The 18,804-nt window shown below is 43.3% G+C and overlaps 1 protein-coding gene across 1 annotated transcript in view; it reads left to right on the forward strand.

The window, feature by feature from the left end:
* Nucleotides 1–18,804, forward strand: part of ST6GAL2 (ST6 beta-galactoside alpha-2,6-sialyltransferase 2) — a 243,964-nt gene that overhangs the window by 155,628 nt on the left and 69,532 nt on the right. The window contains exon 3 of the mRNA XM_077296601.1: nucleotides 9,176–10,088. Within this exon, the coding sequence (XP_077152716.1) occupies nucleotides 9,236–10,088 (853 nt within the window). The 5' untranslated portion in view covers nucleotides 9,176–9,235. The remainder of the gene's footprint in view (nucleotides 1–9,175; nucleotides 10,089–18,804) is intronic.

Raw genomic sequence — 18,804 nt, forward strand, 5'->3', positions numbered from 1 at the left:
CTGCAGCAGCCAATCTGCTGCAAAATACGCAGCATGTGCACATACCCTAAGGCTATGCTATGAGTTGTAAAATGTTGGGGTGTGGCCGAATGGATTTCAGTGCAAAGGAGACTTTACAAAGGAGGTTTTCCCTCTAAATACAATTATCACATATCCTCAAGATATGTGATAATTGTATGATCACTGGGGGTCCTTGTTCTGGTACTCCAGCCAAATCCAAAAACGGGGAACCCAAAATCCCCTTTGTGAATGAAGCTGTAATGTGTATGCTCGACCACCACTCTATTCACCTTCATGGGACTGTTGGTGTGGCTGTTTCTCCCAGTCCCATAGAAGTGAATAGAGCGGCATCCATTCACACAAGATATTTTTGGACTCTTAGGGTACTGTCACACCGTGCAATTTTCGTCGCTACGACGGCACGATCCGTGACGTCGCAGCGTCGTATGAGTATCGCTCCAGCGTCGTAGACTGCGGTCACACTTTGCAATCACGGCGCTGGAGCGATGCCGAGGTTCGCTGGTAACCAGGGTAAACATCGGGTTACTAAGCGCAGGGCCGCGCTTAGTAACCCGATGTTTACCGTGGTTACCAGCGTAAAAGTAAAAAAAAACAAACCGTACATACTCACCATCTGATGTCCGTCAGGTCCCTTGCAGTCTGCTTCCCGCTCTGACTGAGTGCAGCCGTACAGTGAGAGCAGAGCGCAGCGGTGACGTCACCGCTGTGATCTGCTCTCACTTTCCGGCCGGCGCTCACAGTCAGAGCGGGAAGCAGACTGCAAGGGACCTGACGGACATCAGATGGTGAGTATGTACGTTTTTTTTTTTTTTACTTTTACGCTGGTAACCACGGTAAACATCGGGTTACTAAGCGCGGCCCTGCGCTTAGTAACCCGATGTTTACCCTGGTTACCAGCGAACGCATCGCTGGATCGCTGTCACACACAACGATCCAGCGATGACAGCGGGAGATCCAGCGACGAAAGAAAGTTTCAAACGATCTGCTACGATGTACGATTCTCAGCAGGGTCCCTGATCGCAGTAGCGTGTCAGACACTGCGATATCGTAACGATATCGCTAGAACGTCACGAATCGTACCGTCGTAGCGATCGTAATTGCACTGTGTGACAGTACCCTTATTCTCAGTGGATCCGTGGTGTTCCCAACAGTCAGATCTTAGTGATTATTCACTTTACAGGTCCTTCTCAAAAAATTAGCATATAGTGTTAAATTTCATTATTTACCATAATGTAATGATTACAATTAAACTTTCATATATTATAGATTCATTATCCACCAACTGAAATTTGTCAGGTCTTTTATTGTTTTAATACTGATGATTTTGGCATACAACTCCTGATAACCCAAAAAACCTGTCTCAATAAATTAGCATATTTCACCCGGCCAATCAAATAAAAGTGTTTTTTAATAACAAACAAAAAAACCATCAAATAATAATGTTCAGTTATGCACTCAATACTTGGTCGGGAATCCTTTGGCAGAAATGACTGCTTCAATGCGGCGTGGCATGGAGGCAATCAGCCTGTGACACTGCTGAGATGTTATGGAGGCCCAGGATGCTTCAATAGCGGCCTTAAGCTCATCCAGAGTGTTGGGTCTTGCGTCTCTCAACTTTCTCTTCACAATATCCCACAGATTCTCTATGGGGTTCAGGTCAGGAGAGTTGGCAGGCCAATTGAGCACAGTAATACCATGGTCAGTAAACCATTTACCAGTGGTTTTGGCACTGTGAGCAGGTGCCAGGTCGTGCTGAAAAATGAAATCTTCATCTCCATAAAGCATTTCAGCCGATGGAAGCATGAAGTGCTCCAAAATCTCCTGATAGCTAGCTGCATTGACCCTGCCCTTGATGAAACACAGTGGACCAACACCAGCAGCTGACATGGCACCCCACACCATCACTGACTGTGGGTACTTGACACTGGACTTCAGGCATTTTGGCATTTCCTTCTCCCCAGTCTTCCTCCAGACTCTGGCACCTTGTACTTGGGACCACTTAGCAACAGTCCAGTGCTGCTTCTCTGTAGCCCAGGTCAGGCGCTTCTGCCGCTGTTTATGGTTCAAAAGTGGCTTTACCTGGGGAATGCGGCACCTGTAGCCCATTTCCTGCACACGCCTGTGCACGGTGGCTCTGGATGTTTCCACACCAGACTCAGTCCACTGCTTCCTCAGGTTCCCCAAGGTCTGGAATCGGTCCTTCTCCACAATCTTCCTCAGGGTCCGGTCACCTCTTCTCGTTGTACAGCGTTTTCTGCCACATTTTTGCCTTCCAACAGACTTACCATTGAGGTGCCTTGATACAGCACTCTGGGAACAGCCTATTTGTTGAGAAATTTCTTTCTGGGTCTTACCCTCTTGCTTGAGGGTGTCAATGATGGCCTTCTTGACATCTGTCAGGTCGCTAGTCTTACCCATGATGGGGGTTTTGAGTAATGAACCAGGCAGGGAGTTTTTAAAAGCCTCAGGTATCTTTTGCATGTGTTTAGAGTTAATTAGTTGATTCAGAAGATTAGGGTAATAGGTCGTTTAGAGAACCTTTTCTTGATATGCTAATTTATTGAGACAGGTTTTTTGGGTTATCAGGAGTTGTATGCCAAAATCATCAGTATTAAAACAATAAAAGACCTGACAAATTTCAGTTGGTGGATAATGAATCTATAATATATGAAAGTTTAATTGTAATCATTACATTATGGTAAATAATGAAATTTAACACTATATGCTAATTTTTTGAGAAGGACCTGTATAGCCTACCTTCTAGTGATAAATGCATGTAGCAAGAAAAGGCTTTTAATCATAATCTGTAGGGGGGGGTTTTCTGATAAGATAATGAATGAAACAATTGTATTTTTATTTGCAGACCTATTTTTCCTTTTCTCCTACACCGCCTGTTGTCCGTATATCTACAACATTTTTTTATGTGACCTTTACAATATAAAACTGCCAGAGTTGTTTCCAACCTCACTCTGGTGTTAACATCGTGTAACAAATTAAAGGTAAAAAGCTTTTGCTCCAGAAAGCATTTGTGCCCGATGCGAGCTTGGAGAAAAATAAAAGCACAATGGCACGGATGGTAAGAGAAAGGGTCAAATAACAGTACAGCTGTTTGCCTGGAGTTCAGCAGCTGTAATATATTGTCACCATCAGGTTTTATATGGCGGGAAGCGATCCAATAAATGTAGAGAAATCAGCAGGTGGAAAGGGTTATCCAGAGGCTACACTAATAGACAAAAGAGCAAAGGAAAATAAATGCCTGTGTTCTGGTACTGAACGGCTGGAATTGTGTACATTTCCCAAAATAACACTTTTACTTCCGAGGTTCCACAATACAGATGAACATGTGCCAAAATCCATCATCATCATTTTACGATAAACCTCTCCCTAGGACAACCAGCTCATTCTCACAACCATCACTGCAGGGAGATAATAATGACAGCCAAAGGAAACACTCACTTATTCATCTCATCGTCTTGACATTATAACATTATATGTTTGTATGAACAAATGACACTTCAATGTAAACTAGTCGAATATTAATGGCTTGTACTTCTGCCTCCTGGGGACCACATCTAATAACACACCTAAGGCTATGTGCACACGTTGCGGATGAGGCTTAGGAATTTCTGGTGCGGATTCTACCTCTCCTGGCAGAAAACGCACCTGCGGATTTGTCGCGTTTTTTGTGCGATTCCGCAGCGTTTTTTGTGCGTTTTTGCTGGGGTTTTCTTGCTGATTTGCTGCGTTTTTTAACCCTGCGGTTTTCTATAATGGAATGGGTACAAAAACGCTGCAGATTCACAAAAAAGAAGTGACATGCTAGTTCTTTTAAACCGCAGCGTTTCCGCAGCGGATTTTCCGCAAAGTGTGCACAACATTTTTTTTCTCATTGATTTACATTGTACTGTAAATCATTTGCGGATCTGCAGCGTTTCTGCACCGCAAAAAGCGCTGCGGATCCGCAGAGAATCCGCAACGTGTGCACATAGCTTAAAGGTTTACTCCTTGTCAAGAGAATGATCTGTTGTTTAAATGAAGTTTTTATGGTAAACATAGTTTGAAAATAAAATATTCATGATTTTAGTGATGTGGATTTTTTTGTATTTTTCTCATTGTTTAAATTTTACCACAAAACCTGAAAAATTACAGTTTTCACACTACCCACGGAAGCTGGGGCCCTTCTTGTAGAAATCACTTCTCAGCAATTAACACATTATTATTATTTTCAGGATTACAATGGAAGGTATCCCCTATGTGGATTTACCATTCACAAATCACAATATCTCAATAGGTTATTGGTCACAGCTCACATCCTCTCCCTCCATACATAATGACCTCTGCACAGACCACTGGGCATGCATAGAATACTCCCCTCTAGACTCTGGGGTTTCCAACTTAATTTTTTATTTTTTTCTGTACAGAAAAAAATCAGGGACAGACAATATTGTTTCAGAGACACATTGGAAAACCATAATAAATGATTGATTATAAGTAATCCATGTCTACAGCCCATTATTCCGATATTGAGACATCAGCTGGATTCACCATAAACTATAAAATGAGGATAGTTATAGTGAAATAAATATGTATTAGTTTCGTAAACGTAAACTAAAATCACTGACCCTTGAAATTTTTTTACGGACAGAGCAAAAAAATGCCTTATTTTTGTAGACTAGTAATAAATCACTTGGCACTCAAATGGTTTCTTTCAGATGAAAAAAGTGAACATCCCATTTATTTGTGCATCCAGTTCAAAGATTATTTAAACGTTTTCGGTCAAATCACAAGACCTTCATCAGAAATATCCTTAACAAAACTGGAAGCATAGGACAATGAGGTATATGAGCCTAGGCAACCCGGGATGGAAAGCGCACCTGGAGCGTCTCAGATCCTTGAAGAGAGAAGGAGGGCGTGTATCCGCCGCTGCATATGGCACTTATAGACGTCCGGTCCGTCACGCTGTGTGGAGTAATCCCGGGGGCTGCTCATTGGATTGACGGGCTGGAAAACTTAACTTGGGCACCACACAGGATCCTTGAGTGCCGTGTGTTTTGTCTTTATCTTTATTTTTGTAGACTGTCCTGGGACTTCTGGATGGTTGGCTCTAAAGTCATCTCCAGATCCCGTTTATCTATGGTCCATGTGACTACTAAAAAGCATACAGTATCACAGAATGTTGTTGACTGATGGGAGGAGCAGATAAAAAAAAATGTCAGCTTAGTAATTCACAGAAAAAAAAAATCTACATTCAGAAAGTAAAACCTAGCATATGTATCAAAACAATTTTAGTGATACATTTCTTTTAAAGGGTATCCCCCAACTTCTTACATAGGTATGTTTAATTAGACTTTGCAAATTTACTTTATAGATTTAAATATAACATATGTTTTAGTATTTACTTCTCATTGCCAAAGGGATTGGCTATCATTGCTGTCTGCGACTGGTGACCAAACATGCTCAGTGCTTCCATGCTCTTTCTGAGCTTGTAAGCCCTGCAGCAAGTCTGATCAGAAGTGCTGGAGCATGTAGCTAGCTTCTAATCCCCACCACCTCTCTCCAGCCTACTCATGCATCCCGCATTGTAGAGGCAAGGCCACCACATATAGCAGAATCATAAACGCGCATATCTTAGGCCAGCGGAGCACCAGTGCTGTTGGCCTCAGCTGTCATTCAAGCTGCTGCTTGAGAAGTGGAGAAAAACATTTAAATAAAGTGAATGTCAAAAAGTAAAAGGCAGTAAATGGTTAAGCAGTAGTGATGAGTGAATATACTCATTGCTCAGGTTTTCCCGAGCACGCTCGTGTGGTCTCCGAGTATTTGATAGTGTTCGGAGATTTAATTTTCCTTGCCGCAGCTGAATAATTTGCAACTACTAGACAGCTTGATTACATGTGGGAATTCCCTAGCAACCAGGCAACCCCAACATGTAGTCAGGCTGGCTAGTAGCTGTAAATCAAGCAGCTGAATCAACAAAAACAAAATCTCCGAACACTAACAAATACTCGGAGACCACCCAAGCGTGCTCGGGAAAACCCGAGCAACGAGTATATTTGCTCCTCACTATTAAGCAGCACTCATAAAACCCATAATTAGTAGCTTCATAAATAAAATATACATTTTCTTTCAGATGACCTAGTTCAGATGTTTCAATATATTCCTTTTCCAAGATTACTGGATAGAATTACAAAACAAGGAGATACAGTGACGGTGAATAAGCCTTATAAAACAATGCTAAAATGTGACCACAATTGAAAGCATTGTAATTTCTATGCTAACAAAAGTATATACATTATTAATTATATTGGTTAATTGATAAGCCGGACATTCTAGTAAAATATTTACTGCACATCTGCTAGTTCCTTTCTGTGCTGAATGAAACAAATGAATGTAAATCAGTTGTCGCTATATAAATAAAGATTATTATTATTATTATTATTAATAGTTGTCAGAATTTCTTACAGGCTGAGACTATGGTCATCCGAGAGAATTGGTTCAATTAAACTAATCACTCTCTGATCAGAGTCTGATCATAGTGTGCTCCAGTTCTCTCGGATGAGGAGAAGATGGAGAAAACAATTTCTCCATTCTTTGAGGCCATGGAAATCAGACAGAACCCAGATGTCGTCCGACCACAGGCCGATGTTTCCTAGGTACTTATTGACTTGCATCGCCGAGTGTGATATTGGATCAAACTCGGGTGTGCGGTGATTTTTTTTTTCCTCTGACAGTGTCGGATTGAGGAAAAAAATCGAACATGTGCACAGCCACATAGCATAACATTAGTTTAGGTGTGATACGATGTTTTGTCGGAACGCACTTGGACTGAAAACACGTTCATCTGCACTTGCCCTTAGGCGGAACAATTTCCTATCTGTCTCCATTAATAGAAGGCAAAATCCTTACGTAAATCAAATGTATGAATGCTATCTAATGCTAATTAATGGATATAGCATTTCATAGAAGGAAAGCATCCATAATCCTTTATATGTACATTTTGTGACTTGGCTACCTTCACTGCTTAGTAGGATATCTGAAAGATAACGTTATGTAATATGGTTTTCTTCCTCTGAATCTTGGGGCTTACTGCACTAATAATTTAGCCAAGGGAAAAACAATAATTTACAACAGAAAAACCCCCGTAAAATTGAATACTTTATTGGATAAGAAAAATGAAAAAAACAAAATAATAAAAAAATGCAAAAAACCTATCTACTAAGTCAGTATTTCAGGGGAGAAAAATGTAATCCCCTGTATTAGTTTATAATTAGTGCTGGAACAAATGCCGCACATCCAGTCATTTAGATGCGGAGGTTGGCACCCTAGGAGAAATGGCGAAATGGCGCCCCCGCTCGTGCGATGACTATCCCTGGTCTCCTACCTTCTCCCTATAAGGGATAGGATAAGAAACAGAAGGCCAGAGGGCTGGTAATAGCGTGTGATGATATGTGATACCAGTTATGTAGCAACTCTGGCCCTCCCCCCAAAATGTGATGTAAGACCAAGGATAGATATCCTAAATATGATATCACTGCATATGATGAAAATAAATTAAAGCTGCAGACCTTAGGGTACTGTCACACTCTGCAACTTTCCAACGATCACGACCAGCGATACGAACTGGCCGTGATCGTTGGAAAGTCGTTGTGTGGTCGCTGGAGAGCTGTCACACAGACCGCTCTCCAGCGACCAACGATGCCGAGGTCCCGGGTAACCAGGGTAAACATCGGGTTACTAAGCGCAGGGCCGCGCTTAGTAACCCGATGTTTACCCTGGTTACCAGCGTAAAATGTAAAAAACAAAAACCGTACATACTCACATTCCAGTGTCCGTCAGGTCCCTTGTCGTCTGCTTCCCGCTCTGACTGAGTGCCGCCGTAAAGTGAAAGCAGATCACAGCGGTGACGGCACCGCTGTCATCTGCTCTTACTTTCCGGCCGGCAGTCAGTCAGAGCGGGAAGCAGACGACAAGGGACCTGAAGGACACCGGAATGTGAGTATGTACGTTTTTTTTTTTTTTACTTCTACGCTGGTAACCACGGTAAACATCGGGTTACTAAGCGCGGCCCTGCGCTTAGTAACCCGATGTTTACCCTGGTTACAAGCGAACGCATAAGGTTTCAAACGATCTGCTACGACGTACGATTCTCAGCGGGGTCCATGATCGCAGTAGCGTGTCAGACACAGCGATATCGTATGGATATCGCTGGAACGTCACGGATCATGCCGTCGTAGCGACCAAAGTGCCACTGTGTGACAGTACCCTAAGCTGGCTGATAATCTCATCCATGTACGATGTGCCACCAGCACTAATGTTAGACTGACTGATAATTACATAAATCCAATACATATACCATACATATAGCAAAAACGCCACAACATACACCTGGATAAATAATTGTCATTAGCTGCTAAACTCAGCAAAGTGGAAAATGCAGTTAGTGCAAAAATATAATAACAATGATAATAGTATACTCATCTGCTGCATTCATTGTCCACAGCTGATTGCTAATCCAGGTATAGTGGCTCAAGAAATGACTTAGGGCGAAAAAGAATCTCCAAAACACCTCTCGACGCGTTTCCCCCACATGCTTGGGTTCATCAGGAGAGTAAGGATAACAACATGGCAGTGTGAAGATACACAAAAGATAGGGCTGCGTCATCGCACGAGCGGGGGCGCCATTCTCGCCATTTCTCCTAGGGTGCCAACCTCCGCATCTAGGTAGGATTATTTCTAAGGGACATTTTTTGTAGCTTGTAGGGATATTTCACCCATATCCGTACACCCTTATAGCAAATATTTGGTATCACAATTGTTTAATCACCTTGATTATTGATATCTAAATGACTGGATGTGCGGCATTTGTTCCAGCACTAATTATAAACTAATACAGGGGATTACATTTTTCTCCCCTGCAGTACTGACTTAGTAGATAGGGTTTTTGCATTTTTTTTTTCTTCATTTTTGTTATCCAATAAAGTATTCAATTTTACGGGGTTTTTTTTTCCTCTGAATCTTGTCACATTCTGCTAGTCCCTTCTTGTACTGTACTTTAATGCACTGAACACCTGTCACATCAGTGATTATTGCATTATATCTTTCACGGTGGCATTTATCTTTCTGCAACTATTCTGAATACATTGCTTTATTTTCACAGGTCACAGATTAGTTTTCAAGTTCAAGTACACAGAACCGAGAAGCCAAAGTAGACCAAGCCATGAAACCTAACCTAAAACAATGGAAACAACTAATGCTATTTGGAATCTGTGCTTGGGGCTTAGTGTTTCTGGTGATCTTCATCTACTTTACAGACAGCAACTCAGTGGAACCAGTGCCAAGTGCATTCTCTTACTTAGAGGATAAAAAACTCCTGCCTATGCAAGGAAAGCAGAGGGCAATCATGGGGGCTCTTTCGGACCCTTCACTATCCTATGGCATTGATGATAATAGTCTTGTTAATGAAGACATTTTGAACTCATTTAAGTCCGGCCCAGGTAGTCTTAAAACTATAGCCGATGTAGAAAATTACTTTGAAAGCGAAGATGAGTTTATCATGTCAAAAAAGAAAAAGAAATCCCTTGTCCATGGAAACTCCAACATGGCTCCAGGATATCATCAAAACTCACATTCTAGGCACAGAAAAGTACGAAGGAGTATACGGCGCGCAAGACAGCATATGCCTGAGGAGTCGGATGAGTGGAATGGTTTTTCTTCATCTATGTCCAAATCATTTCTTCAAAAGTTGTGGAAAGGCAATGTTTCATCCAAATTGCTGACACCTCGCTTGCAGAAAGCTAGGAGAGAGTATCTAAGAGCAAACAAGCTTGGAGTCAGCTTCTCAGGAAAGCAGAACTCAAGAAAATTGAGTGCAGCAGAACTTCTCTGCATCCTGAAAAAGAGAGCTCATGTAAGAACGTTGGATGGTAAAGAGCCCCCATTCTCAAACTTGGGATGGGAAAAGTACTTTCCCCAAAGACCACTAAATAAACTGTACCCAAAAGGATTCTCTACTTGTGCTGTTGTTTCATCTGCCGGAGCTATACTGAATTCCTCTCTTGGAGCTGAAATTGGTAAGTTCTTGTGTTGGGGCTGATGAATACAATAAGGTAAAGGAAAATTTACTACTGAGACAGACTTGAAGTTTATCAGGGTGTATCTGGTTGCTGACATAACAATTGTCTAATTTTCATAAACTACTCATCATATTTTATACCAGGGTACTAACTGGCTGTATGCTTTCTGTAATTGGTAGAATGTCTATAGTAGCAAAATAATCTTTCTGTAGTCTTATCCTATTACACTACCTTTCATTCGTTCTCCAGAGTGTAGACATGGAAGAGAATATGGCTCCGATTCATCAAAGCGTCTACTCCGGAAAACATGCGGAACAAGTTTGAAAAGTCTCAACATTTTTGCGTAACGCGAGGCTTTTGGTGCTTTTATGCCATTTTTGCCCAGTCCTGGAGTTAAATGGGAATAGGATGGAGCATGGCAACCCTTGTTCGTCAGATTCATGATGAAGAGTAGCATTCCTTAAACTCTGTGAATGTTTATCACAGTCATGTCCACATTTTTGAAGCGATTTTCAAAAACTGCAATAAAATGCGGCAGTGTCACCAAAATTGCTGCAAAAGCTGCGACTTGATCACATTGTGTAAATATGGACAAATTCTAACTTTAGCTTGATGTTCATGTGTTACATAATGCAGCAAACTTTTTTTATTGTTGTGTTAGGGTTTAAATGACGTGCAAACGTTTGTAGTATCATGGCATGTAACACAATAAAATGCTATGTTGGGTTGCTTCATCTGGAAGCTCTTAAATAGGACAGTTACAATTCTTTAATTAGACATTATTAAACATGTATGACAACATGAGTTTCCTAAAGCCAAATTCACACATTTGTGAAACGCTGACCATGCCGGAATCCAAATTCGTGGCCCACCCCGCAGGGCTTCTGACCTGACCCAGATGCCTGGTATATGAGGTAGTAACCTCATGTCAGGAGACCCACCAGTTAGGCTGGGTATTGGAATACTTAGTGTGACCATTTTCGTGCCTTGTACGATTTTTATACTTCTGATCATTAAATATGTAGTGCAGACATGAAACAGAATTGGCTTTCTGTAGCCAAGTCTCTTAATTGCTTGTTCCGTTATCTGCTCAATATAAACACACTCTGAAGGGCAGCAAAAGCTGTAAATATGAAATTAAATAGTATTTAATGCTTTGCTCTATTGAGGATAGGAAAACTTTCTAAAAATAAATATCAATTTCTTGACCTATTTACTACAAAACGAGACATGGGAACTATGTGGAAATTGCTTATACAGCTTTAGCAAGTCCCTATCATGAAATTAGCTTCTGCAAAAAATAGCTTTAGGGATTGCTCTCCACGGAAATGTGTTTCTGTGTTATATGTCAAATAAAATTGTATGCTTTCTTTATTCTGTTTTTTTTTATTACTTCTTCTTGAGAGTCTTCATTTCCTATATTACAGAATGAGTATAAAAGGTTTTCAGATGCCAGTTTTGTGCTTTTGCGTCTGAGTGATTCATTCCAACTCATTTTCTGTACCTTGAAAGCTGCCTGGAAAATGGGAAAAGCAACCCAATCATAAAAGAAAACGCACACTGCAAAACACAGAATTCCCATGCACCATAGTATGATGACTCTTGGTAACTTGGGGACTATTATACCTGCCATTTTCAGCGTTTATACATACTTTTTAATTTAGCGATGTACTCATTACCCCTATGGTATCCATTTTTAGAGGATAAATTATATGTTTCACATAGATCCTAAGAAAACTCGTTTCATATCCTTGACTGACAATAGGATCTGTCATGTTTAACTACAAGAATACCTCTGCGGACTATGTGTGCTATTCTTGATATCAAATACTGTAGCCACCCAACTGATTGCAGCACCAATATTAACAGAGCCTACAGTTGGAACCTTTATGATCAAATCTGTTACTTTTTAACTTGCTAGAAGTATTTGTGTAATTGTGTGTCTCAGAATAATTAAACCCTTCCTGACCTTGGACATACCCAGTACATCATGGAAGGGAATGATTTCCCAACCTCGAACGTACTGGGCACGTAATGGAGATTTTGCGCTGACAGCATCTGTGTGCATGCAATCGCTGCCGGGTGCTCAACTAACATCATAGCATCCCTATCCCCTCCAATGGGCGTACCTGTGATGTCATCGTGAAGGCCCAATAATTGCCATGTGACCCGATGTCTTCATAATGACCCCCGGGTCACTAGGCTAGCTCAGAGCATGGCCTAACAAGTTGTGTGTCAGTGCAGAACTGACAGTCATAAAGCATTGCAATGCCAGTGCATTGCAATGCTTTATACCAGCGATCAGACTGCTAAAAGTGAAAGTCCCATAAAAGCACTAAGCAACAAAATAAAAAAAAGTAAAAAAATTTCTACAAATATAAAAAAAGCACAAAATAATAGTAATAAAATATATACCATATATAGTTGAGTATAAGCCGACCCGAGCATAAGCCGAGGCACCTACTTTTGCCACGGAAAACTGGGTAAGCTTATTGACTCGTGTATAAGCTGGGTATACATTGTCCCCTCATCCCTGTCTTGCTATACATGGCCCCCCTACCCTGTCCTAGGATGAATGCCTCCCCACCCCTGTCCCTGTCTTCATGCCTCCCCTGTCCCTGTATGCATGCCTCCCCCTTCCCTGTCCTGGTATGAATGCCTCCCTGTCCCTGCCCCTTTCTGCATGCCTCCCCTGTCCCTGTCATTGTATGAATGCCTCCCATTTCCCTGTCCTGGTATGAATGCCTCCCCATCCCTGCCCCTGTCTGCATGCCTCCCCCGTTCCATCCCTGTATGCATGCCTCCCCCTTACCTGTCCTGGCATGAATGCCTCCCCCGTTCTGTCCCTGTATACATGACTCCCAGTTCTGTCCCTGTTTGCATGCCTCCTTATCCCCTATCCATGTGCATGTTTCCTTTTGAAAAAAAAGCAAAACCAAACATTATACTCACCTACCTATGCGCCCTGGGTGCTGGCACTGCATCTCGTTCCGGCCAGAGCAAAGTACTGTAGTGTGCAGGCTCCGGGAAAGGTCAGAGAGGCCCGGTGCCTGCGCACTGCAGTACTTTTCTCTGTCCTCAACAGGGCACACAAAGTACGTCTGCGCCAGAGACGCAGTGTGAAGACCAGAAGAGGACGTCATCTGATGAAAATAGGAGGCGCTGGACCGGACCGCAACGCCCATCGGACCAGAACCGGACCGGGACTGCCCCTGGGTGAGTATAATCTAACCTCTTTTTCTCATCTTTTAGGATACATCAGGGGCTTATCTACAGCATTCCAGAATGCTGTAGATAAGCCCCTGATGCTGGTGGGCTTAGCTCACCTTCCATTTTGGGGGTGACAGTTTCCCTTTAATGAGCGGTACCACGTGACCGATGAGCACAGGAAGAACTGCAGGCAGGCGCCGGCAGCTGGAGCGAGATGCAGTGCCAGCACCGAGTGTGCGCAAGTAGGTGAGTATGATGTGTGCGCCGGCTCCTGGCACCTGCTGCTCCGCCACCCCCCCTCTTTCCCTTCCGGATTTCTGTACTGTGATTCGTGTATAAGCCGAGGTGAGTGTTTTCAGCAGAAAAAAATTTGTTGAAAAACTCGGCTTATACACGAGTATATACTGTGATGCAGTGACCCTTGTTACAGGTAGGGGGCTGTTGTGAATTTGGTTTTTGGGCTCCCCCGGTGGTCACTGGTGGTACTGGACTTGTGTGCTTCACTTTCTCTATTCACCTGTTTCCATCAGGATATGGGTGTATCCTATTTAGCTTTGCTGCTCAGTTATTCTAGTGCCGGCCATCAATGTAACCAGAGCCTTTCTGTTGCATGTTCCTGCTTCTAGACTACTATCAGCTAAGTTGGACTCTTAGTCCTAAGTTTGTTTTGCATTTTTGTTCCAGTTCACAGTTATGTTATTTTTCTGTAGCTGGAAGCTCTTGTGGGCCGAAATTGCCACTCCGGTGTCATGAGTTGACACATGAGTCTTAAAGTAATTTCGGGATGGTATTTTAATAGGGTTTTCAGCTGACCGTGAAGTTCCCTATTGTATCTTCTTGCTATCTAGTAAGCGGACCTCGCTTTGCTGAACCTACCTTCATACTGCGTATGTCATTTCCTCTGAACTCACCGTCAATATATGTGGGGGGCTTCTGTCTCCATTTTGGGGGAATTTCCCTAGAGGTAAGCCAGGTCTGTCTTTTCCTCTATTAGGGTTAGTTAGTCCTCCGGCTGGCGCTAGGCGTCTAGGGATAAAACGTAGGTACGCCACCCGGCCACTGTTAGTTGTGTGACAGGTTTAGCTCACGGTCAGCTCGAGATTCCATCACCCAAGAGCTGTTCTGTTATTTATGTTCTCTGACGTTCCCTTGCCATTGGGAACCATGACAGTATGGCCGGCCAAGGGTTAAAACCGTTGGCAGAAGAAAGGAGAGAAAAAGAAGTCTGCAGATTTTTTTTTTTTTTCTCTTCTGAGCTTGCTTTTTAGTTGACTCAGTTGCATTTCTGCTCTTATTGCAGCCTTTGTCTCTCTCTCTCCTTCTAATCCTTGAATGGCTCTGATCTCACCTGATTAAAATGGATCCTCAGAGTTTGGCTACAGGTCTGAATAATCTTGCTACGAAGGTTCAAAATTTACAGGATTTTGTTATTCATGCTCCTATATCTGAACCTAGTATTCCTATACCAGAATTTTTCTCCGGGGATAGATCTCGTTTCCTGAATTTCAAAAATAATTGTAAATTATTTCTTTCCCTGAGATCTCGCTCCGCTGGAGATCCCGCACAGCAGGTTAAGATAGTAATTTCCTTGTTGCGGGGTGACCCTCAAAACTGGGCATTTGCATTGGCACCCGGGGATCCTGCGTTGCTCAATGTGGATGCGTTTTTTCTGGCTTTGGGGTTGCTTTATGAGGAACCTAACTTAGAGATTCAGGCTGAAAAAGCCTTGATGGCCCTATCTCAAGGGCAAGATGAAGCTGAAATGTACTGCCAAAAATTTCGTAAATGGTCTGTGCTTACTCAGTGGAATGAGTGCGCCCTGGCGGCGAATTTCAGAGAGGGTCTCTCTGATGCCATTAAAGATGTTATGGTGGGGTTCCCTGCACCTACAGGTCTGAATGAGTCCATGACAATGGCTATTCAGATTGATCGGCGTTTGCGGGAGCGCAAACCTGTGCACCATTTGGCGGTGTCTTCTGAGAAGGCTCCAGAAAATATGCAATGTGATCGAATTCTGTCCAGAAGCGAACGGCAGAATTTTAGGCGAAAAAATGGGTTGTGCTTCTATTGTGGTGATTCAACTCATGTTATATCAGCATGCTCTAAACGTACAAAAAAGCTTGATAAGTCTATTTCAATTGGCACTTTACAGTCTAAGTTTATTCTGTCTGTGACCTTGATTTGTTCATTATCGTCAATTACCGCGGATGCCTATGTCGACTCTGGCGCCGCTTTGAGTCTAATGGATTGGTCCTTTGCCAGGCGCTGTGGGTTTGATCTAGAGCCTCTGGAAGTTCCTATACCTCTGAAGGGTATTGACTCCACACCATTGGCTAGTAATAAACCACAATACTGGACACAAGTGACTATGCGTATGAATCCAGACCATCAGGAGATGATTCGCTTCGTTGTGTTGTACAATCTACATGACGTTTTGGTGCTCGGATTACCATGGTTACAATCTCATAACCCAGTCCTTGACTGGAAAGCAATGTCTGTGTTAAGCTGGGGATGTCAGGGGGCTCATGGGGACGTACCTTTGGTTTCCATTTCGTCATCTATTCCCTCTGAGATTCCGGAATTTTTGTCTGATTATCGTGATGTTTTTGAGGAGCCTAAGCTTGGTTCACTACCTCCTCACAGAGATTGCGATTGTACCATAGATCTGATTCCGGGCAGTAAATTTCCAAAGGGTCGTTTATTTAATCTATCTGTACCTGAACATGCTGCTATGCGAGAATATATTAAGGAGTCCCTGGAAAAGGGACATATTCGTCCTTCTTCATCTCCCTTAGGAGCCGGTTTTTTCTTTGTATCTAAAAAAGATGGCTCTTTGAGGCCGTGTATTGATTATCGACTCTTGAATAAAATTACAGTCAAATATCAGTATCCTCTGCCACTGCTGACTGATTTGTTTGCTCGAATAAAAGGGGCTAAGTGGTTCTCTAAGATTGATCTCCGTGGGGCGTATAATTTGGTGCGAATTAAGCAGGGGGATGAGTGGAAAACCGCATTTAATACGCCCGAGGGCCATTTTGAGTATTTAGTAATGCCTTTTGGTCTTTCAAATGCCCCTTCAGTCTTTCAGTCCTTTATGCATAACATTTTCCGTGAATATTTGGATAAATTTATGATCGTGTATCTGGATGATATTTTGATTTTTTCGGATGACTGGGATTCTCATGTCCAACAGGTCAGGAGGGTTTTTCAGGTTTTGCGGGCTAATTCCTTGTGTGTGAAGGGTTCTAAGTGTATTTTTGGGGTTCAAAAGATTTCTTTTTTGGGGTACATTTTTTCCCCCTCTTCCATTGAGATGGATCCTGTCAAGGTTCGGGCTATTTGTGATTGGACGCAACCTTCTTCTCTTAAGAGCCTTCAAAAATTTTTGGGATTTGCTAATTTTTATCGTCGATTTATAACTGGTTTTTCTGATGTTGCTAAACCTTTGACTGATTTGACCAAAAAGGGTGCTGATGTTGCTGATTGGTCCCCTGCTGCTGTGGAGGCCTTTCGGGAGCTTAAGCGCCGCTTTTCTTCCGCCCCTGTGTTGCGTCAGCCTGATGTTACTCTTCCTTTTCAGGTTGAGGTCGATGCTTCCGAGATCGGAGCTGGGGCGGTCTTGTCGCAGAAAAGTTCCGACTGCTCCGTGATGAGACCTTGTGCGTTCTTTTCTCGAAAATTTTCGCCGAGCGAAATTATGATATTGGTAATCGGGAGCTTTTGGCTATGAAGTGGGCTTTTGAGGAGTGGTGTCATTGGCTTGAGGGGGCTAGACATCAGGTGGTGGTATTGACCGATCACAAGAATTTGATTTATCTTGAGTCTGCCAGGCGCCTGAATCCTAGACAGGCGCGCTGGTCGTTGTTTTTCTCTCGGTTTAATTTTGTGGTCTCATACTTACCAGGTTCTAAAAATGTGAAGGCGGATGCCCTTTCTAGGAGTTTTGAGCCTGATTCCCCTGGTGATTCTGAACCTACCGGTATCCTTAAGGATGGGGTGATATTATCTGCTGTTTCCCCAGACCTGCGACGGGCTTTGCAGGAGTTTCAGGCGGATAGACCTGATCGTTGCCCGCCTGGTAGACTGTTTGTTCCTGATGATTGGACCAGTAGAGTCATCTCGGAGGTTCATTCTTCTGTGTTGGCAGGTCATCCCGGGATCTTTGGTACCAGGGATTTGGTGGCTAGGTCCTTCTGGTGGCCTTCCCTGTCTCGAGATGTACGAGTTTTTGTGCAGTCTTGTGATGTTTGTGCTCGGGCCAAGCCTTGTTGTTCTCGGGCCAGCGGATTGTTGTTATCTTTGCCTATTCCGAAGAGGCCTTGGACTCACATCTCTATGGATTTTATTTCTGATCTTCCTGTTTCTCAGAAAATGTCTGTCATCTGGGTGGTGTGTGACCGTTTTTCAAAGATGGTTCATTTGGTGCCCTTGCCTAAGTTGCCTTCCTCATCCGAGTTGGTTCCTCTGTTTTTTCAAAATGTGGTTCGCTTGCATGGTATTCCGGAGAATATCGTTTCTGACAGGGGGACCCAGTTCGTGTCTAGATTTTGGCGGGCGTTCTGTGCTAGGATGGGCATTGATTTGTCTTTTTCGTCTGCGTTCCATCCTCAGACTAATGGCCAGACTGAGCGAGCTAATCAGACCTTGGAGACTTATTTGAGGTGTTTTGTGTCTGCGGATCAGGATGACTGGGTTGCCTTTTTGCCGTTGGCGGAGTTTGCCCTCAATAATCGGGCTAGTTCTGCCACTTTGGTTTCTCCTTTCTTTTGCAATTCGGGGTTTCATCCTCATTTTTCTTCCGGTCAGGTGGAGTCTTCGGATTGTCCTGGAGTGGATACTGTGGTGGATAGGTTGCATCGGATTTGGGGACAGGTGGTGGACAATTTGGAGTTGTCCCAGGAGAAGACTCGGCATTTTGCTAACCGCCGTCGTCGTGTTGGTCCTCGTCTTCGTGTTGGGGACTTGGTGTGGTTGTCTTCTCGTTTTGTCCCTATGAGGGTTTCTTCTCCTAAGTTTAAGCCTCGGTTCATCGGCCCGTATAAGATTTTGGAGATTCTTAACCCCGTGTCCTTTCGATTGGACCTCCCAGCATCTTTTTCTATCCATAATGTCTTCCATCGGTCATTGTTGCGCAGGTATGAGGTACCGGTTGTGCCTTCCGTTGAGCCTCCCGCTCCGGTGTTGGTTGAGGGTGAATTGGAGTACGTTGTGGAGAAGATCTTGGACTCCCGTGTTTCCAGACGGAAACTTCAGTATCTGGTCAAGTGGAAGGGCTACGGTCAAGAGGATAATTCTTGGGTGACAGCCTCTGATGTTCATGCCTCTGATTTGGTCCGTGCCTTTCATAGGGCTCATCCTGATCGCCCTGGTGGTTCTTGTGAGGGTTCGGTGCCCCCTCCTTGAGGGGGGGGTACTGTTGTGAATTTGGTTTTTGGGCTCCCCCGGTGGTCACTGGTGGTACTGGACTTGTGTGCTTCACTTTCTCTATTCACCTCTTTCCATC

This window comes from Ranitomeya variabilis, chromosome 3 (assembly GCF_051348905.1).
Source record: "Ranitomeya variabilis isolate aRanVar5 chromosome 3, aRanVar5.hap1, whole genome shotgun sequence".
Lineage (NCBI taxonomy): Eukaryota > Metazoa > Chordata > Amphibia > Anura > Dendrobatidae > Ranitomeya > Ranitomeya variabilis.